This window comes from Lethenteron reissneri, chromosome 33 (genome assembly GCF_015708825.2).
Source record: "Lethenteron reissneri isolate LAM-NWPU_2019-01 chromosome 33, ASM1570882v1, whole genome shotgun sequence".
Classification (NCBI taxonomy): Eukaryota; Metazoa; Chordata; class Hyperoartia; order Petromyzontiformes; family Petromyzontidae; genus Lethenteron; species Lethenteron reissneri.
The window spans coordinates 13,267,867-13,291,215 of record NC_083811.1 but is presented as its reverse complement, the minus strand read 5'-3'; the positions used below and the strand labels follow the sequence as shown (position 1 = coordinate 13,291,215).

The 23,349-nt window shown below is 43.0% G+C and overlaps 1 protein-coding gene across 1 annotated transcript in view; it reads left to right on the top strand.

The window, feature by feature from the left end:
- The window catches only part of TMTC2 (transmembrane O-mannosyltransferase targeting cadherins 2), a 291,797-nt gene that overhangs the window by 164,152 nt on the left and 104,296 nt on the right, over nt 1-23,349 (top strand). Inside the window, exon 3 of the mRNA XM_061564667.1 lies at nt 12,799-13,382. Within this exon, the coding sequence (XP_061420651.1) occupies nt 12,799-13,382 (584 nt within the window). The remainder of the gene's footprint in view (nt 1-12,798; nt 13,383-23,349) is intronic.

Here is a 23,349-nt window from a genome sequence, read left to right as displayed (position 1 = left end):
TAAAGCCGTGCACTTGATTTGGAAACAATTAACCATGTTTAATGGCCCAAGAACAAGTGTTAGAACTTAGAAGTGTTGTTGCTAAATTCCCGGGAGAGCATTGCTTTTGGAGGTGAAGCTGTTGGATTGTGCAGATGTCATCGTGTGCTTAAGAACCCTAAACCTGCAGGGTTATAACATATTCCAGATGTGGTAGCACAGTAAATAGGTTGCTAACATATTAGCGTGATTTTTTGAGTGTAACATATTAAGTGTGCATTTTCTTCAGTAAATCCAGTTTAATCCAACACACCAAATAATATCGTGAGGTGTTGGCCAAATGTCTAAATTTGAAACACTTGTGGAAAAGCTTTTTAGCATTCAGCGAAGCTGTTATGATTGAAAGCAATGCTCTCTTTTGTGCCACTGCATGTGAAATGTGTGGCTGCTCAGGAGTTACGAATGCGCCACTTGATCACTGCTAGACATCAGCTGGAGGTCGATTCCTCGACATGGAACAGCCGTATCTCTGCTACGCTATTTCTGCGCCTTCCGCGTGGATCGCTAATCTCCCTACATGCGCCAAATGAATCGGGAGGCCAAACCCAGTGCTTCCTGCTGCTCGGCCGTCTTCAAGCTACACAAGCTGCTATCTCAATGCCCCACACATTTGTTTCTGTTTCGTTGTAGGCACCAGCAACAATTCAGATTCATCACCCTTAGCATACGTTTCCCACGGCACCAATAGCAACTGCCCAGGGGAATATATACTAAGAGTAACAACCCCGGACTGTCGCGGGCAGCCCCTACAAAAAAGAGTTCTTACGCGAGTACAAAATCAAATTTTTCACGGACCTTACACTGTACCCTATATTAGTGCCACATGAACCCCATGACAACCACACCCAATTTATATATTTACTATCTGTATACAAATTTGGACGGACATCAGACACAGCCACTGGTCAAACGATAACTGCAAATGCAGCAAGATGCTATACGAACACTGGCAACTGGAAAGCTCTCCTCGAAAACCACACAAACTCTTAAAGAGTCACTAACACTGTGTTAACACTGTGCGGATATTCCACGAATGCAACACCAACTCCCACTATGAACGCCCACCCTGCACGCTACGGCCTACGTTTCTGCTCACTACATTGCCGCCGATTCTCCGCCGAACTCTCTCCCTCGCCCCGCTGCCCCGCTATTTCCACTGCTTTCCCCAAAATACGACACCTCGTACGACTGCTACGCCCCACATCAGCCTCTGTTCATATGACGTCACGTCACCAGCGTCACAGCCGGGCACGCTGTCCGGGACTTCTTGCCCAGAGAGCACATGGCTCACGATGCCTACCCCATCACCTGCCCCATCACCTGCCAAGTCTACAAACCCCTCTACAATTTAATGCATCCGGCCAAGTGCTGCCCTGGTCAGAACACGTGAATCAAAAATTCGAAGGTCGTGCACATCATTGCAGATAAGCTCTTGCTGAGCAGCTGAGGGGTACTTCGTATGACATGACCTTCCTAAGTGTAGGGGTCTGTCCAGAGGACATCGAGTTTATGCCACCATACCTCACCATCGAGTCCTCAGATGTTGTGCAATCAAAACATGACCTCCAACGCCTGATTTTTTATTATCTCACCCACCGTGTGACTGTGGATCTGACCCTTGGCTGCCAAGTTTGTTGGTGCCCAAACCAATGCCTGCTCAGTAACCTGCTCTCTTTCTGCACGTGTCCCACCCATCAGAACCTCCTCTTACTGATTGTATCTACACACCTCATTGCCACATTATATTCTGAACTTAAAAGTTGCATACCCTATTCTGCAACAAGTTCCTCGTATTTTCTGTAAGCACACCTGTATTCACGTACCAAATATATATATTTAATAGTTCCTAGTTCAAAGCCCAGTTCTTTGATTGTCTTGATGCAGACAATTTCCTGATTCCAGCCGCAATCTCCTAACACTAAAGCTACTATATATACTCTTACGAAGTGGCTATGTAGTCCATCAAAAATCAGCCCTGCTATGGAAACATGTCTCTTGACCTATTTCTTAAAGGCATAATGGCCGATGAGTAAACCAATGACTCTGCTGCTGTTAATGCATCATGATTTGCACTCTGAGAGCCAGGTCACCCTTGCCTCCCTGAAAGTACAAAATCTTTTTCTGCTTGGGATGTTATGACCTGTTCCTTCTTTGACATTTTGTGCATTGTCAATATTTTTCACATTTGGATGTCACACACAATGGATGGTCCTTACTGGAATATGATGAGGTTTTTTTTCTCCATGAAACTCGTTTCAAAGTCACATCATGAGATAAATAATGTTGAACTCTCACAGAGCAATGTTAATATTGTTACACTTGTTTACCTCAGAAAGTCTCACTTTGTCTTTTTATGAGGGTCCTTTGAAGTTTGTCCCATGTTAGTGCAATGTTATGTTATCCCGATTGAGTAATTTGCAGGTAATTATTAGCCTTCAGGGGTGTGTGGCCAATACAAGTTAACACATTTTACTATGTTTCTAAGTACGTTAGGGAATAGTTCACAAAGGCAGATTTTCTTAAAACTTTTTTTCATGAAATCGCTTTACACGACTCTTTTTCCATACACCGTAGGATGAATTTGTCGAATGCTGGGATTTAGTGAAATCTTAATTGAAGGAAACTGTGCACGTTACAAATGAGTAACTGTGACTTTCAAGATAAACATTATATAACAATAATGGCATATGTGATCATGGAAAATAGGTGCATATTTGTGCATATTAATGCTTCTGCAATAAACTTGTTTCATCATCAATTCACTGTTATTCATTCCCATATCCATAGCTACCACATTAGTTGCACAAATTAACATTTTATCATTTATACCGATTTAAAGGTAGTTTAAACGACATGATAAAACACGTGCATTACATTCTGATGCATAAAATGTTATTATATTCATAAGTAAATAGATCCTTGAATTCAAATTAATCCTGATGAAAATTGTGCTTCTTACACTTGTGCCCAAACAATCAGAGCTGTCGGTCTAATTTTACTAGCCTTACATTGAAGCACCATAATTATTATCTCAGCAAATGAAAGTTTTTTTCTTTTTAAAGACTGGAACTTGAGTGGTGTTTGACAAAAATGCAAATGTGTGAGCTCAGCCCAGTAATCCTAATATTGTGGTGACCAGTGCAGAGATGGGATGAATAATAATAATGATGAATTGTCGTGCTTTTTTTACATTTTTCTTTTGTAAAAACAGCTGTTGTTTGTTATTTTTGGAACATAATACACACATATATTGTACATAGATACTCATTACAAACACATAAAAAGGATAAAGACAACAATCTCCTGTTTAAAATTAGAGCAAGTGGAGAAATACAATTTGTGAGCTCCTATTAGTTATACGCAGCACATGACTGTGTAGTGAGGTTGAGTTGACCTTGAAAAGGCCCAACACAGTTTCAGATACCATTCGTTGCTAATTTACATGGCTGAGATTCAAGCCTGGAAATGTGGCACACACACAAACACAAATACATTGTTATTACTATTGTTACGCTCATTTACCCAGGAACGCCTCACTGAGTCTCATGACTCTTTTTCAGGAGGGTCCTGCCAAGTTTTCAGTAATGATTCCCATATATTTTCCAATGGCGTCATTTGTGGGAAACTTTTCAAATTTGGTAAATTTGGACTATGATGCCAGCACACAATGGCCTACTTTTGTGAATTACATCACAGGGTATTTCAGGTCTATTGTGATGAAGATAGTTAATACACCTGCAGTTATAACCAAGCCAGGCGCTGGTTTGGACATTTGTGAAAAAGAGCCTCATAGCTAAATTGGATTTCTCCAGTAAAATACATTTTCTGATTCTGGATTAGAACCGTGAACCTGTGCAATAAATGGCGAACACACTACCCCTAGGCTATGTCACCACCAATGCATATTTGTAAAAATACCACACCTACACAAATGTTTCCAGTATAGCATTATAATGCTGTTTGCAAGCAGAAGCTAAGGCCAGCCATGTACAAGAGCCAGTGCTCTCACCATGCTTGGTCACCTTAATCAAGACAACAGCAGCTCATTTTACGCAGCATGGGCCTATGGGAGGCCCAGATCAGGTTGAGAAACCAGTTGTCACTGGTGTGTGACTAAAAATCAAACCTGAGTTTCAAGTCGTCGCAGTGAATTGCATGAGCTACTGTGCTACCTACTGCTCCACACAATGATAGAGCTCAATATCCCCATTTAAAAGTACAGAACTCCAATTATCCATGACAATGTGGGGGGGGGGGGGGGGGGGATGGCAGATGCTGTTACTCGCGAGATTATCAACAATAATTGTACTATGCTTATTGAAAACTAAAATTGTGGATAATCACAGATACTCTTTGGTTCTTTCGGTAAAGTCACGTAGGAAAAAAAAAATGTTTCAATCGCAACACAAGCGGTCGTCCTCAGGCGGAAAAAATAATAATCCAGCAGCGGAACTGCTGAAACAACGAGAGAGCAGTTACAACAAGGTTATATATGTGGCGATGGGCAAGCAAGCGGGGTCTGAGTGGTAAAGGAATTCCATCCCTGGACGCAAGCACGTCAGTTGTGTTAATGGGGGAGATTAAGGAGAGGGAGATTAGGGAGAGAGATTAGCATGAAATGAGCTTCCTATCGCCGCATAAGAGTATCATCCCCGCATATGCGCACAACAGCAGTTTAATGAGAGATTAGCACTATGTTGATGGGAGAGATTAGGCAGGGAGATTAGTAATTTAATGTCATGTCTATGTGTAACACAAGCTGCGGCGCTGCCAACTGCGCTGTGAGGCAAGCGCGTCCATGCAAGACAACGGTGGTCGTGCCAGTGAGACACAAAGCCCATCGCACAGCCAGAACCATCGATACATCGAGGCTAAGGGAGCAGAAGTGGCCATGTTAGTGAGACCCCAGCCCGTTAATGCAGAGGCACCTAACAGGGCAATGCAACTCAGAGAGTCGGAGATAACGGCCAAACGGCAGGGAAGAATGGAAGCACCACAGCAAGTTACGACTTTGCTTGGTTAATAACGTCATTCCAATGATTGCTCAGCTTATACCCATCTTCTCGATTGAAATTGTCTCTGTGTTTATATATCTGGATGGCTTCATGGACAAATCTTTGACGTGCTTGCTGGATTTTTTTTCACACCTGAGGACGACCGCTTGTGTTGCGATCGAAACGTCGTGATTTATTATTTTTGGTTTTATTTTATTTTTCTACCTACGTGACTTTACCGAAAGAACTAAAGAGTATGGATTCCTGCAGTCACGAAAGCTTCAAATCAAGAAATCACAGATAATTGGATTAATTTGGAGATTGACTCTGATTATTCGCACATTTTGCACCGTGCAACGGGCACACGCGTGCCGCACTGATCCCGTGCACAGCGTCATGACAGCGACGCCACAGCGGCACAGCGGTTCAGCATTCACAGTAACAGTCTTCCTCACAGTTATGAAACATTTGTGCATGAGAGGGGTCCATAAGAAAATGCACTGTCTTTTCTCTGATTATCCATGATTTGCTTGCAGGTAAGTGGAGCAAAATCACAGGTAATTGAAATAGCTTTGCAGATGAAAGGATTTCCCAAGGACCATCTTGGTCCTGTGAATAATCGGGAGCTGTGGATAATACGGCAACAGATAAGTAGAGTTGTGATGTATACACTTAGGAGGATGAGTCCTGTTAGCGAACACGCTCTCTGATTGGAATACAGCACCATGACTAATTGCCTACGTCTCCACTGTGCTGGCTGAACCAATAACTGTGCTTATTTTTGGTCGAGTTAATCTTGGGCATGCATCAGCTTGATTCAGACACTCCATGTCACTTGAAGGCAGAGTCAAGAATAGAAAACAGGTCAATGGCGATAGTTCACCAACTCCTAGGACGCACGGTCACACGTGATCACTCACATACTCAAACAAGCACACACACAGAAACTCGCAAACGCAGACCAAACCAAAAACAAACTCTGCCTGTCACGCTTGAACATTACGTCTGGAGAGTTATTGGACGTGGAAGGTGGGCAGTCCGGACATCGGAGCAAGAATATGAAATGATGTGCAGCGCTGCTGCCCGCTTATTTCTGTGAAATCAATCGACCTGTGAAAAAGCAACGTTGCTTAAGTGTTATGCTTATGTTGCTGACAGGCATGGACATTGACAAAGCAAAATGAGGCCTGTGCAATATTTGCCTGATTCCCCACGCAGACACACTTTATTTTTTATTGCACAGTTGGTCCCAGTTCATACCATCTTATTTAACGGTGTTTTACTGCCAGTTCTTTTGGTGATTTTATTGTAAAATTAGAAGGAAAATTGTCCAAAGAACCACACTAAAAAAGAAAAACCCACCCCATGATGTTGAGATATGTTCATGTCCACTCCACTGCCTTATGATATTTATGGAGATACCAGTGAATGTAGTTCTTTCGTTCAGAGCTGTCTTTACGCATTGCGAGTCTACTGAGCAGCTTTGCTATCCCTTTGTAGTCAAGAGCCTGAGACTGTGCCGCATGCCTTGAGTTTAATGCTGAGGTCTCTCATTTCAAATATATCAGGGCACATGTGGGTTTAGTTTATCTAGTTTTCTGTCGGTTTTTACATTTCCTCACCATACTTAGTCCATTTGCTGATCTTCAGAGGGTCTTGTCTGCATAGACAACACAGCTAATAAAAATGCATGCATCTGAAATGTCAGAAATTATTGCATTGTTCTTGCTTTTGTTAATACGACCTTTGTCTTTATAATATCTTTTTCGTATCCCTCCTTTTTTGGAGGTGTCTTGTCTATTTAAAAAGTGCTCTCTTGTTAATGCTCCTGTGAAAAATATTGCATATAGAGTCACATACCAATTAATAACATTTATTTTGATGATACAAATAATATTTATCTTATCCCATAATGAGGTCGGACAAGTTATAGAAAAAATTTCACCCGATTTCTAACATTCTTACAAATGTTATGTGCTATTTTGACATGTTGTAAAGTTGTCTTGGAATTTATTTTGTGTATCTGCATACATGTACGTTATTTTAGTTGTTCTTGTGCATGTAGAGCAATTTTTTGTGGTTGTGGATGCGCACACGTGCATTTGTGTACATGATTGTCTATTTACATACACACATGTGCATCTGTATGTGTGCTTTTATACTTGTATGTATTGTGTGGGGAGCAGTAGTGTAGTAATTCATGCGCTGTGCTAGGAACCCAGCAAACCGAGTTCGATTCGTACTCACAGCCAATACCAGTGACAATTATCTGAACCATTCCTGTGCCTCCCCTAGGTTGTCTCAGTCTCAAATGAGTACCTGGTGCCATGTGCAAACATCAGCACTGGGGAGACAAAGACGGTCAGGCGTGGTGCTGGCCACCTACCTGCTTGTGTGCTGTGCTGACATTTATAGGTGCTCACTAACAGAACTTGCCGAATAGGCAATACGGAGGATCTCTCTCTTTGTATGGTGTGCACGTGTTTTTTTTGTATTTACGTGCAAACATGTGCAATCACGAGTGTGTGTTGCATGCTTATGTGGGTATTTGTACGTATACAAACATTGTGCATGTGTACTCATTTGTGAATGTGTGCACCGTGTACAATGATTTGTGTCCAATTGGTGAAAAGTGTAATACAATTGTGATTTTAACTTTGTGCCTTCGTTAGGTCAATCACTGTAAGCCCAACAGGTCAAAGCGGTCAACAATGGGGAGAGAAAAGTGGTAAGGCATGACTTGCACCATGCCCAACCACTTTCGTTATTACCACCAGCACCTGGCCCAACAGTCTCTAAAACTAACGGGCATTGTGTGTGTGTGTGCTTGTGTGGGAACTGAGGAGATCGTGCATTATCCCTGAGTGGCTGAAGTAATAAAAATGTGCCTGTGAGAATGTTGACTCTACATTGCACCTCGAAAATAAATGATCCCAAAATGAGCCTGACAACTGCCTCAAGAACATGCAATAACAGTGTGCAGCCCTCCTGCAAGTTGTATCACAGGATATCCAGGATAAACACGATTTTTTTTATTCACACAATTAAGCTCTATTTGCGAGTTTGTGAGTTTGTCCGGCTGGCAAAGAACAGACATTCTGGGATCAAGAGCAATGGTTAGGTCTGCATGGAACTCAGCAGCCATACAGTTAAACAACACTTACATTACTTTGCAAAATAAATAAACATAGCTATGGTAAGCAAATTGTTATACTTCTAATTGTTATAAATACTTGTAATTGTTAATGGTGATTTTTAAAAAAAAAATGTGTTTGGTGTATATGCATGAGTGTGTCTGTTTACATATGTACGTGCGTATGGGGCCACGAATGACAATGTGGTTAGCTCACAGCACCACGATCCTGCCGATCTGAATCCAAATTCTAGCCAAACATAACAGCAATGGAAAATTGGGTTATGAACGTGGCATGAGTCTCCTCTAAATTGACTCAGCCGGAAAGGATGATGTGTGGATATCAATATAGGAAAATTCAAGCGGATCAGGGCTTAATTCATAACCATGCATTATAAAAACATTTCATATTAACCCTGCTTGGGCCTCCGCTATGTTGATTAAGCATGAATGTACCTAATGTGGTGTGTCGGCATCAAATTTGCGGAAGCAAATGTGGCCGAGCATGGGAATAGTTGCAGCACAGCATTGTGCATCATGCTGACCTTAATAGTCACTTGCTAACCTCACCAACCCACATTGTCCAGGGTGATGAAGTATGATCAAACAAGCCCCATGACCGATAGCATTGGGAGGCCTTCATCCACCAGTGGATAAAAAAAATCCTGAAAATTCTAATTTTACAACGAACAGCACTGTGTGCGTGCGCGTGCATTCAGGTGTACAGTGACAAGTGTGCAATTGTGTGTAAGTGAGTGAGTGGCATGAACTTTATTATTTATTGTGATTCAAATAATCTCAGTTTGTTTATGCCCCGGGCTCTGGCACAGGCCCCTTGTCCATATCTTCCCACCACCGCACGCGGAGGAGGATTAGAATGTGACAGTGATCATCAGGTATCCTGTGTGTGACCGACTCTCCCTGTCCACGCATTGCGACCACACTACAGTATTTACGGAACTGCCAGTTACTCCCCAACAGAATACATCTCTGCTGTGTCCACGTCTTCCTCCGCTGGCAGCATTTTTTGTTCTTGGGTAGGTGGGGCTTCGTAACATTGGTGACGCCAATGCCACCGCAACAGCCAACACCACAGCATGTCGTGTTGGTCATTGGGTTGTTTGTGCATACATTACCGATGGTGAAGTGTGTTTTGGCGAAGCATGGCATGGCACACCAATTAGGCACTGAGTGTCCCATTGCAGCAGTTCCCTTCCCCTTAATATACATGCCACGTATCACTAAAATGCCATTATTAATGTGATCCATTTTAAGGGACACATTGGAAATAATTGATTAAATGCGGATGAGTGAACATCCCGTTGTGCCCACCAGTGCAGAATTTTTCACATCTGACTGGGTGACACGGCACTCTCGTGTTGTGTCCTCACAATAGCATTAGGCTTCAGGCCTCCATATTCCCTCAGAACTCTGTGCACGAGAATACATTACATAATGCAGTGGCGCATCCAGCATTATTACCACAAGGTAAACATGTATGTACGTATGTTGAACTTTTTTCTACGTTTCCAACCGTGCTTATCGGAGGTGCTGGGAAGGACAACAGACTAAAAACAAAAACCATTTATAAAGAAATAAGTTTTCAATTTCCATTTTAAAAGCCCATAGCTTCAGTTGCTTTCTAATATTGGAAGGAAGAGCGTTCCAGACGGTCGCAGAAGCGCATCTGCAAGCGTGCGATGCAGTGACTTTTCTGTGTTCGATGGTTAGCTTCATGTATACTCTAATTTGCCTTGCTTTAGGTACCTTAATACAGTATACAAATTTACCTTTTCCAGAAAATCCCTGTGCACTGCAAAGAAGAGCCTTCACCTCAATACATGCTTTTCAAAGATGTTACCGTTGTATTGTAGTGTTTGTTCATGCGCCTATACGATCCTTTATTTGTTTTACCTATATGGCAAACTGCCCTCATCATCATGATTCCGGTTGTTGCAGCACTTGCAGTCACATTATGTAGTCAAATTAAACACTAACTCATTAAATAATTTGAGAAAAATGCGTATAATAATATTTTTGTCTTATCCATACTATGGGAACCTCATTTGCCAGCAAAAATATGATAATTGATTTTTTACCCTTCTATCTGGCAACAAAAACTGACACCTTTTTACAAGGAGTCATGTTTGCATAGACCGCAATACCTGCAGTCATAATACAAACAAAAGAACATAACTCTGATAATGTGCACTGTCCTTGAAGTTGATTGGTCCACACCCGAGACAGCTTTCCTTAGAGCCTAGTCTCACATGGGTTGGACCAGATGACGCCAAAAGGCGCACGACTCCTTGTAAAAAGGTGTCAGTTTTTGTTGCCAGATAGAAGGGTAAAAAATCAATTATCATATTTTTGCTGGCAAATGAGGTTCCCATAGTGTAGATGCTTGCTCCGAGCTCTCATACTCTGATGGTGCATTGTCTTTGAGTTGTGCGCCTTTTGGCGTCATCTGGTCCAACCCATGTGAGACTAGGCTCTAAGGAAAGCTGTCTCGGGTGTGGACCAATCAACTTCAAGGACAGTGCACATTATCAGAGTTATGTTCTTTTGTTTGTATTATGACTGCAGGTATTGCGGTCTATGCAAACATGACTCCTTGTAAAAAGGTGTCAGTTTTTGTTGCCAGATAGAAGGGTAAAAAATCAATTATCATAGTCTTATCCATGTTGACCAAATTATATATTTATAAAAAATGTTTTCTGGTGAATTCCAATCTATAGATGATTTGTATAATGAGTAGAATTTTCATTGTGACCATCACACTGAGGCCACATTGAAATGTCTACATTGAGTTGTTGCTCTGGAGGCCGGGAGATCATTGATTGATGTTCGGTCGCCAGGTTGATGATGGCATTCATCGTGATTCCTCACATGACAGAGTGGGCCGCGTGAAGGCTGCTGCCATCTTCCACTCCAAATATCCACATTGCCAGCGTGGAGTCCCCTTCCATGCTGATGGATTGGCACGTGTGCCGTGACCGTCGGTGAAATTGAAGTTTGCTCTGACGAGTGGCTTGAGGAGCGAGACTAAGAGTTCTTCTGGGTGAAGATTAAAGCCTCTGAATTTTGATGGACCAAGTGCATTGCACTTCAAAGGAACTGTTGTGCCCAGAAAAACAACTCGGTTCTGTCAAAGTCAACCCTTACTTTCTTTGTCAAGCCACACACATTTCCATCGACCAATGTGCTTCAATGATATTTCTATTTAAATTAAAAGTAATGTAATAATAAACAATATTTAACGAATTGGACGCTTTGTTCAATTGAGAACCCGGAGGTGGATATATTATATGCAGGATGTATTTAATACAATTATTTCGTACAAATTATTGCAAACGTTCATGACATAAAGAGCATACACCCTTTTTAGAAAAGTATACACTGAAATGAGGAATACTGTGATATAACTTAATGGAATGCATTTCATGTAATCCCACTATCTCTTGGCAATGCCACTGTGTTGGTATTGTTATAGCAATTGTAATCATGGCCCCGCTAGGATACCGTTGCTGGTATTGGCGAGAACTGTCCTGTATACCTGCAAGTATCTCCCAGGCTTAATGTTAGTGCGGAAAACTGTTATGTGAAAAAAAAATTACAGTATTTTTCTTGCAATCGGTAAATTGGCAGCAATTTAGAAATGGGGGTGTATGTTGGGCATTTGCCTTCCACAACAATTACATCATCACCATTAACTCCTTTTTTTACAAGCACGTTCTGAGCATCGGACATGGAAATTATTCACGTATGAAAATTTCGTGCAAACTCCATGTATATATATTATTAATCGATTATTCAAATAATTAATCAAAACATTAATTTATTATATCATTTAGCCGGTCATAGCAGCTTCACTTTATTGTAAATGAACTCATGATATTTTCTCTGGGAGAATCGAAACATGATAAAGGTATTTGTAACATCGCTGCCACTCTCTAATAAGACTTGCCCAGTGGGGGAGATTAGTCTTCATATTTGTGTATTCAAGGTTAAAGTATTGAGTGAAACTTACTAGTGTGTGTGTGTGCTGTGATTTCTGCACCGCATTACAATCCTGGCAACCTGGCTTCAATTCATGGCCATGTATAATATCAGTGGCAAGTTGAATCTTAACCTGTCGCACAGCTCTTCTCGGTCGACTCATCCTTTAATGCATACCTCATGTGGTACAAAGGTGGCTGGGCTTTGAGTTGAATATGCAGTGAGCTAACCGTTACATCATGGCACCATCACAAAATGAGGGTGTTGATATAAAAAAAATACGATTGTACATGTACACCACAGCCAATGCCATCCCTAAGTGATTGTGTTTGTATGTCTTTGGGTAGCGCACGACACTATGAACCCGGTGACCCATGTTCAATTCCCACTCATGGCTAATAGCAATGAAAAATGTTCTTATAAATGATCGACTCAGCCTTAAATGAGCAGCTGGTGTGGTGTGTGTACACATCAGTATTGGGGAGACAAAAGCAGCCAGTTCACGGTGTTCGCCCAATCTCCTCGTATACCGTGCCAGCCTCAATAGGTGCTCGCTAACAGTATTTGCCCTGAACATATGCTGAAGGCGACACTGTGGGGGGGACCATTGTGGTTGTGTGCGTACGTCTGCAGGCCTGCTGTTCGCGGTGCACCCAGTGCACACGGAGGCCGTGGCCGGTGTGGTGGGCCGCGCCGACGTGGGCGCCGGCCTCTTCTTCCTGCTCTCGCTTCTGGCCTACGCGCGCTACTGCCGCGCCCGGGATGCGCAACCCAACGGCGAACACCACCATCACCACAACGACCACCATAACCACCACCATAACCACCACCATAACCAGCGCCACCACCGAACCAACGGAGTTCCACTGCCCCACACGGGCTGCCGTGACCGTTCACCCGTCACCGAAGCCGGAACTCAGGACGGCGCGGTCCCTTGCCGCGAGCGGCACACCAACGGGAACGCGCACGGGAGCCACGGGAACCACGCCAGCGCCGGGGTCGTCGGCGACGGCGGCAGCAGTGGCGGCGGCAGCAGCAGCCTGCGCAGGAGGAGGAGGTGGTGGCGCTGGGCATGGCTGGGCTGCAGTCTGCTGTGCGCCGTGAGCAGCATGCTGTGGAAGGAGCAGGGCGTGACGGTGCTGGCGGTGTGCGCCGTCTACGACGTGCTTGTGCACTCGCGTCTCGCCCTCGGCGAGCTGCTGCCACTCCTCTACAAGGTAACGGGCAGGTTAACCCGGCACACCTGAGTCTGTCGCGTGAATTCACGTGGCTTTAAAGTGCAACCGAGCCTGGCACAAGCACCGTGCTGACGTTGCTGCCACGTATTGGCGAGTGGTGGCTGTTGTTCTTATTGTTGTGTGAGAGTTGAGGGTGGTGGTGGTGGTGATGTGAGGACCTTGAGGTTGGTAATGATAGTGGTGAGGAAGACCATTATGATCCTGATGATGGTGTTGGGGGTGATGAGGGTATTTTTTGTGATATGATAGCATTGAGTTTGGTGGTGGTGATGATATGCTAGTGTTGAAGGTGACAGTGGTGGTGATGAAGGTGAGGTTGATGATGGTGGATTGTGATGATGGTTATATGGTGATGATAGTGATGAGTATAATGATGCTTTGATGAAGATGGTCAGGGATATAACGGTTCTTACAGCAGTGATGGTTTTTGTCGTACTGATGGTGATGGTATATTGGCTGTGATGGTGTTGGGTGGTGGTGGTGTCAATGTGATGCTGGTGGAAGTTTCATATTTTTGCAGAAAACTCACAAACCAGGTCTATTCTAATGAAACAAAGCATGTTTCAATGATCGATGGCATATCAAAACCACTCCATACTTATGTAAGAATAGGCTCTAGGCAAACATATCCCATAATCCTAATATATGAGTGGAATTTTGTAATCTTCAAACTTAGAATTCCTGGTTTGAATCTCTGAGCCTCAGGCATTCCCTGCTGAATCTTACGAATTTTAGGAATGTCACTTCAGTATTTGTATGTCAGCTCACACTCTGAAGTGTGAGCATAGCTTACCTGAATAAAGACTCGCACGCACAAAGATAAACACACACGCTGACAAAAGTGCAAAAAGCAAGGACTATGACAATGCTTTAATGTGCGCTGACGAGTAGGCACATGTGCATGGACGCGTACCCACGGGCACACCCTCAGATGCATCGCCTTGTTGCGAAGCTTTTAATTTTTCACTCACACACTTCAGTTGTGGACGTGTTTGGAAGGGCAATCCAGGCTATGTGTCACGGTTTTTCTTTGTGTATCAGCGGCTTGATTTGAAGCTCAATTTTACGGCGCATACATTGGGATCTACGGATGAAACATGCCTTATAAATGTAAATCATTGTTATGAACTAGTTCATAAAGACTGTCTTCGTCAGGCAAAAGTTTTCAAAGCTTATATGATTTATTTTTTTGAATTTTTATCTACGATCAAACTCTAATAACTACTCCAAAAATGTGTATTTTTACACGAAACTAGAGTTGTTGATTCAACATTTTATATTTAAAGACGTACCCATCGGAAACCGCTCAATGTAAAGATTCTGTTTGCTTTTTATTAGAAATAGCAAACATGAATTAATTTTATATTCTGAGGGGAAGCTCCTATCTTTTACCGTTTTCAAATAATTCAGATTTGTACATTATAAAATGCGTATTTTTGAGTAAAAAACCGATTTAATCCGAAAATAGCTCCAAAAACAATAACAGATAGAACAATGGTTCTCGCCTTTATTTAATTTTCTTTTTAACGCTCTATCAAACGAAAAACCCCACAATATTATATTTTGAATGGTTTCTGAATGACACGCACAAACATTTTTATGGGACACTTAAAATCGAGATTTAGGGGCCTTCAAATAAAACATTTCGGATTTTCCGATTTTTCCTGTTGTTTGTGGCCTAAAAGCTACATATGTAGTAAATGCCAGCTTTCTACTTTGTCGGAAAGTACCCTAGAGGCTTTTGAGACATACAGATTAAGGTCGTTATTTATATAGATAATACGGATATGTTCAATTAAATGTTTTTGTTTGTTCTCCCTTTCCGCATATATAATTGTTTCCTTTCCTTAATACTGATAAATCAAAGCTGTACTAAAGAACAACCAAGCTTGATGGGTTATAGGCAAGGAATTTGTGACCATACATCTCTCTCCAATGCTTATATAATCCTGCGACGATCTGGTATTCACTTATTAGAAATAATCCATCATGAGGCTGTCCTCCTGGTTGAAGAGTTTGCCCTCACCCATTTGCCACGGCTACTCTCTCATTGTTCAGTCGACCTTCTTATCTTACGTGGATATTGCCACTATTACAGTCTTCAAAACTGTGTGCCTTGATTCTGCCTCTTGATTTCTCGGATTTGGTGTCAACACTTGTTTTTGACACCTCTCGCCTGTCTCCACTGTTTTTGTTTTTTGTTTGTTGCGGTTGCACCCGATTCAAGAGCCGAATGGCTCACAGGGCTATATCTAATAAATTAACTTGAACTTGAGCTGTTTGCCTGCAAGATGGAACATTGCACTGCTGGCATTTGGAATTTTCCTCAGTCTTTCCAACTTTATTTGACCTGACTTACGACTCTAGCTCTATGTTGCAGACTACCGTACCCTCATGTGGCTTGGCTACTCCTCTCAATTAGAATTGCTCATCTCCAGTATTGGCTATGAGTTATTGGCATACATTTCCCGCTAATTTGACACGGTAATTTTATTTATCAATGGCAAACGACGTTTAAATTAATTTTATCCAACTTCACATTTACGAGCCTGTGACATTTTGAGATTCGGTCTTCCTATGATCCTTATTTCTCCACTGCGGAGTAAAGTCATAGGAAGATGCCTTCAATCGGCTCGATAAACTAAGCCTTAATACCTACGTAGATTTAGGAATTTTACATTCAGCTATACGTGAGAAAAAGACTTACACAGGACTGCACTCCATGCCTTGACTGTGATTGGCCTGAGAATATTCACCAAATAAACCTTCCTAAGCCCAGCAAAGTCTAAACTGTTATTATTAATATTATTAAATGCCGTCCAATGTTTTGGAGTGTTCGCTGTGTTTGTTGTCATAGTTTGAGCGATTTACGACGCTGTTTCACTGACAAAATATCGACAGCGGTGAGTTCAAAATTTAGCTCATATCAACAAAGTCGATAGATGGTCAAACACCTCACTGTGCAGAGATCATACTCCGCCATTGTCTCTCGACTGTTGGGTGAAGGCTTCCCCACGTGGTGACAATCCCTCTTGTTACCCCGATGCCACAATCCGTCTTGCTGCTGCAAGTGAACTGATCGTGTAGTTCCATCCCCATGGCGGATGTAATTGTGGGCACATTCTCTCCTTTGGCCCCCATTCCATCCCCAGTCTTGTTCATTGGCCATGATTTATTTCAGCAATGTCATACCCGAGTGCACTTACTGTTGTCAATGGTCAGTAACATTGATTTCCATTGTTATTCAATCCATGTTCTTCACTTTCTGTCTTCCAGTGTAATTGCAAGGATATATCCTCGCTCGTTGTTCTGTTTTCTTTGTCAGTGTCTATGTTGCTGGTTCATATTTTCATAACTAATTGTATGCACTGATTGAACATTTTCTTCCTCGGGCACATTGGTTTGCTTCCATTCATTGTGAATATTAATCGAGCGTGGAACGATTCATCTCCTCCATCCTCTATGAGTTTATGAATTGTCACAATTTGCGTGCATGATTTTTCGAATCGCGAATCACTCATTAGTCTAACTTTTGCTGTCTAGTTTGTGTTGCTCTTCATCTCGTCTGTTCCATTTGGACAGTATCAATCATTCCATCAGCATTGATTTAACATGACCAAAACATTTTCACATGGTAAATGCATGCATATTACATGGATTGTTGCAATGAATGTAAACTTGAATGTAAAAATGAGTTTTAGTCAAAACCATTGACGATTCATACAATTCATTACGTGCCGAATCTCCATATTGAGTTTTGCAGAAACTCTGCTTCAGTTTGTCGCTAAGCAATCCGTGTCCACCCTCATTATCAATGTTGGATCGCAGCCTTGCTCAGTGCTATTACTCACACAGTGGTTCTCAAGTATGTTTTTTGTTTGTTAATTATCCACGTGCTTATTTATGGCACCAAGTCAGACAATAACAATTTTGGAATTGAAAGGCAAAACCAAGCATCAATTAGCCTTTCAAATTGGAGCGGCGTAATTAGCTGGCATTCCTCTCGCAGCGGGATGCACACAGCAATGTGTCTACTTGTGTACTTTATGAATACATTTTTTTTAGAGTTAACACGGACTGATCTGTGAAGTGTGCGTTGAGTATTGTGGCTAAAAGCAAATATAAGCGGATGTCCATTCTGCAATCTCCGCATGTAAATTACACGTTTTTGTATTCAGTTCGCCTCCTGGCTTTCCAGGCCAATATTCTCCAGCAGCATTTGTTTACGCACAGAAACTCTGAACCGGTTTTGACCTTCTGGGTCTCATCAGCATCGTCAGGCTTGTTCAACAAATGCTTTCAGATTACCACATGGGATTGGCAAGAGCACTCTGCTAACGTGACTAAAAAACATCAAAACCGGTCCACAGCTTGGCGAGTTGAACAAATGCCGCTTGATAATATTGGTCTGGAAAGCCGGTAGGTTGATGTCCCTGAATATGTTTTTATTAATTTGTACAAACATCGAATGGGATATCTGCTTCCATTTGCTTTTACATGCATCCTTTCATTTGGTCTGTGTCCTTGTGCAGACACATACCGAAAATTAACAAACCACTGCACGATACGCCATCCACAGGTCTGTCCTCTTTGTCAAAGCTTAGCAGGCAGGTGAGTTGATTGACCCGATAAGCAATTAGCTTAATTGCCTGAATGCACCCACTGCACGCAACACACAGAGGAGCTGTTTAATGAAATAATTCATCTTACAGAACGTGTCCGCGATGTTAAAGAGCTGAGAGACACCAAACTGTATAACTCCATGTACAAGTGTCCATTCCATGAATTAGCCTGCCCCCGAGACAAACTCCAACACAGGACTCGTGCGGAATGGCTTCATGAATTACCTGAGCAGTGCATCACTAGCAAATAAAATCACAGCACTTTTGACAAGGTAGAGCGAATCAATCATGAAATGGCAAAATCTTAAATATTATTAGTGGCCAGTGGCGAGCATTCCAGTGGGAATGGCACAGCTATTTACAGCGCATGCATGTATCCTGTTGGGGAAAATTCTGTATATTCTCTGATTCGCTGTTTGCATGCAGATTGCACTCTTGTTTTAAGTGCACGGCAGTTAAATACCTGCAAAAACAGCGATTATAAATATGCTCAGTGCGTTGTAGCAGAGTGGGGTGGGGTGGAACTCCCACATGCAGCAGCACACAAATGATTCGCAGTGATATGGGGGGGATGGGGTTGGGGACCATATCGTGTGTCCTGTAATCCGTGGCGCACCTGGAGGTCAGTTCTGTCATGCGCGAAAAAATGTTTGTGCCGATGTGTGGTGTCCTGTTGGTTACGGGAGGGAGACGCTGTGCGGTTGTATTAATTGTAGACGAGAGGGGAATCGTATGACTCGTGGTTCCATTTATCTGCGATAAATACGCAGATCATGAGATTACGAGTTTTTCTATGATCAATATGTCCCAAATGTGCCACATGGGTCTATGTTAAAAAACAATTTTGTTCTCCCGCTAAACACATCAGCACAGATGGTCTATGCTGACGCAATACAACAAAACAAAAAGCGAAATAAATAATACGGTAACAATAATTACTATAAACTATCTCACTTGCGCATTTCACTGCAGTTCCGTTCCTGCAGCTCCACGTTATCCCTGTCCACTTCTACGACTCGCAGATTGCGAACCCCGCGAAGGATTTTTAATCCGTTGAAAGATTGGTGCAATGGGCTGTGAGTGGGACGAGTCACACAGCTCCAGTAGTCTGCGAAAGATTCGCGGATAATGAGGTTGGCACGCCTCGCACGCTAATCCGCGGATGCCGCTGATGTGTGGCGTGCCACAGATTTTGGGAGGAATTGGCCCCTCCCTGAACTTTGCAGAATATCTGAGTGCGGGTTATTCGAGGCTTGCTGTATTTGGACTCCTGCAATGTTCCTCATATCATTCCCTTGGCAGTGTGATGGTAATTGGTCTTATCAGCAATTAATTATAATTTAGCCTGCGATATTGCTCTTGAGGCTCTATTGTTTATTCATTCCTTTGCATCTGTCTGAATTATTTTGCAATTCCCCAGACCCCAAAACAAAGTTCTGTTAAATTTCGGATACTATTAAAGTGATTACGCACGGTAAATTAATACATGTGGTGGAGATCTGACTGAGAGTAATTGCAATACTGAAGGGACATAACACACAAACATGTATGTAAACACACTTATGCCAGCCTATACTGTTGCAACGCAAGCGATGGAAACGTCGTAGTTTTCTGTTTGTTATTATTTTCTTTGAACCTATCTGTGACTTTAACGAAAGACCCAATAATATGAATTCCTGCAGTCACGAAAGCTTTAAATCAAAGATTTGACAGCAGAAATATTTTGTTAGCAAAAATTCTGCGTTTGTTAGTCGAGTACCTTTCCAACTGTCATGCAACATACATTTGTTTCAAAAACCCCCGTAAAATATTCAGTTAATAGGTAAGGAATCTGGGATTTTTTTCACGAAAATAAGTGCTTCTCATGACAACTACAACAACGACAACAAAAACGAATAACTGTTTACACAATTTTATTGCGTTCCCAGTAGACATACTCTTTATTCCAATTTCTGGGTACTACCAAGAGCACTATGCCTGGCTCTGCATATTGGATGTCTAAAGCTAGACAATTGGTGATCAGACACTGATTGACAATAGTTTGTATGCCATCAATGAATGATCTCATCGCCATCTATGTTATATAGATTTTTCCATGGTTGTGGCTCGTCTGTACATGACGAAATGCTCAAAAGCGCTGGTGATATTTTATGAGCACTCCTTAAAATATGGAACATGCATCCTTACCATTACTTTCCTGATGCATGGCAACCTCAAGCTGTTTACAACCAGTGATATTAACAAGCTGGTGTTTCATCTAAATGTTTATCCATAAGCAACAGCGTGCTTATAGCAAAGGGTCTTTAGTTGATGGGTTCACAGACCAGTCTCTTCTCGTGGCTATCATTGTTGTAGATAACCGTCTGAATGTCATGCTCCGATCTTCATGGAAATTCAAGTACCCTATTTTTCCGCATATAACCCGCGGGGTATACCACTTTTTACAAACAAAACAAGGTCCTGTGGGGTATATGGAGGTGCGGGCTATCCCAAAAAATATTTTACACGTGTGACATGTCGTAACTCGTTAAACTATCCACTATGCAACACTTACCATTTACTAAAGCACCGCTGAATAAACCACTCACACTAAAATTTCACATGTTACTACGTTTTAAATTATTCGAAATGTTTGTACAATGAAACGACAATGTTTGAAGTGGGCGCACTTTGTTTACCGGCGACGGGAGAGCTGGGGGGAGTGAGAGGTGAGGGGTTGGGGGCGAGGCAACGGCGTTACCGTAGTGCCACTATTGTCTGCGCAGTGCCCAATCTACCAGTGCTAAAACTGTACTTACTTCTAGATTTGAAGCTTTCGTGACTGCAAGGATTCATATTCTTAGGTTTTTTCGGTAAAGTCACGTAGGTAAAACATCAAAATTAATGAAAATAAAATCAAATAAAAATCACGACGTTTCGGAGGCAACACAAGTCTCCGTCATCAGGTGGGACCGTCACAGCCGGATTAGCTGCATCAAGTGAGGCAATGATTCAAGATGTAAACCCTTAAAAGCAAGTTGAGGGGGGAGGAGAGGGGGGGGAGCTCATCAGAATGTGGTAGCCAATGAATGGAACGTATCGGGAGGGAGGGGGGCGGGGCTCAAAGACGGCACGGAGTGCCACGTACAACGCATCGGGAGGGGGAGGGGGGCGGGGCCAAAAGGATGGACGACGGCTTGGACGCGGTTGCTGCTGCACACGCCAACGCATTGGACAGAGAGGGGGAGGGGGGGCCTGATACACATGATAGAAAAAGAACGAAAATGCCCATGTTTATACCAATGCTGGCTGAACAATGAAGAGAGTACAGTTAAACATTGGGGATGTTAACACTCGGTAAAGTAAAGTAAAATAGTGCCTGTCAGATAAGATGGTCCAAAAAAGTGTAATTAAGTCTTTTTTGCGTGGTTGATAACATATTTCCAATGATTACTAAGTTTGTACCCATCATCACGGTTGAAATTATGTCTGTGTTTGTATATTTGTATGGCTTCGTGTACAAACCTTTGATGGTAGCCGGGAGGTTTGCAGAGAACCTTGGTCTCGGAAAAGACAATTTCATACTGTACTTACTTACCTACCAGTTATGTGTTACTTATTTATTGGATATTTACTTTTGTTACTAATTTACTGTTTTAAGTTCACTCGTTTCTGGTTAGTTTGTTTTCTTTGTGCACGTTATGATTTTAATGTTAACAATTGATTAGTGGAATGTATTACAAATGTAAACTTTGTATTAATATGATGGAATTAAGCTGCGGTAACGACGTTCAATATGTGAATGCACTAGCGGTGAGTACCCGGCGTTGCCCGGGCGAAAAAGGCAGACATGTAGTTACACACGCAAATCCATTGATACACACACATAGAGTTACACGCACAAATGGACTCGCACATTCATACATAGACTGAACAACAACAACCGCCATTCGCCAGTAAGTGGCGGTGACGTCACCACAATGCTTGTGCCAGGCTATGTGCACCTTGAGGCCACATAAAGTGTCGAACACCCGCTGGGAGGAGGTCACGGGACAGACCCAGATGGCACAGGTCAACTGACTGAGACGAAAACTGACTGAGACGACTGCACCACCTGTGCCCCCTACTGCGGCAACTTGCTGTGCTTTAGCCACTCGGTACTCCGCTCATTGTTGTGAGCGTCGCTCCTCCGCCCTCCATTGTTGTTGAAGGGCGACTGCCTCCAACTGCCCAGTAGCGACCTTCAGGAGGCTCCTCCACAGAGGCCGATCTTGACACGGCTGGTACCAGTCATCGGCAAGTTGACTCAGCTCCACGTCCTCCTGTACCACATCACTCCATGTCTTCTCTAGCCCGTGCCGGGCAGTTTAGCCCCCTCGATCTGGCCGAACAAAAGATGTTTAGGCATGCGGTGTCTGGCCATGCGGGCTACATGACTCAGGCAACGCAGCCTTACCTGGCGGAGGAGCTCACCAATGGGACTTAGTCCACATTTTTAAAGGATTTGTGAGCTCCTCACACAATACAGCCTGGTTAAATCCAGGATGGATCATAGGCAGGCCATTCTAAATGTTTCTAACCGGCGAAGATGTTCCATTAGGGGGGTGCAAGCGTAGAGAAGGGAGGGAATGACCGTGGCCGAGAAGACCTGGAGTTTCATGCGGAGCGAGAGACCAGGTAGCTTCCACACGGCGTAACGCAGCCGATGAAAAGATCATGGCGCTCGACTGATTTGGAGTGAGACCTCTGCTGTTAAACCAGAGCCGGTCATGAGCACACTGGCCAGGTATGAGAATGTCGGCAATCTCTCCATAACTGCCACATCACCAATTGTGAATTGTGGGGGTGGATTGTTCGACGGTATAAAATACCTAGGCAGGTGCTTCGTTTTGGTGGGGCTGATGGTAAGGCCCCACCTCTTGGTGGCAAGCTCCAGATTCAGCAGCAGCACATCGAACTCCTCCGAGTGAGCAGCAATTAGCAGATCATCGGCATACATAACGTGGTTGAGCAATAGGGAGCCATCCCTTGACCGCACCCGGGCATCGATCAGCCTCCCATTGTATCTGTAGCAGATGGGAATTCTACCGGTACAGGCATTGAAGGCTTACGTGGTCCAAACATATGTAAAATAATGTGGGAGCCAGAGGACATCCCTGTTGCACCCCAAGGTGTAAAGGGAATGGCTCTGGCTCACGGCCACGTAGTTAGACGCGGGGCTGCTCACCATCATGAAGGTCCTTAAGGATGGTGATCAGAGGGTCAGGGACTCGGAAAGCACAAAGAGCAACCCAGAGGCTAGGCCTACTGATGGTATCATAGGCCTTGAGCAGGTCAATAAAGCA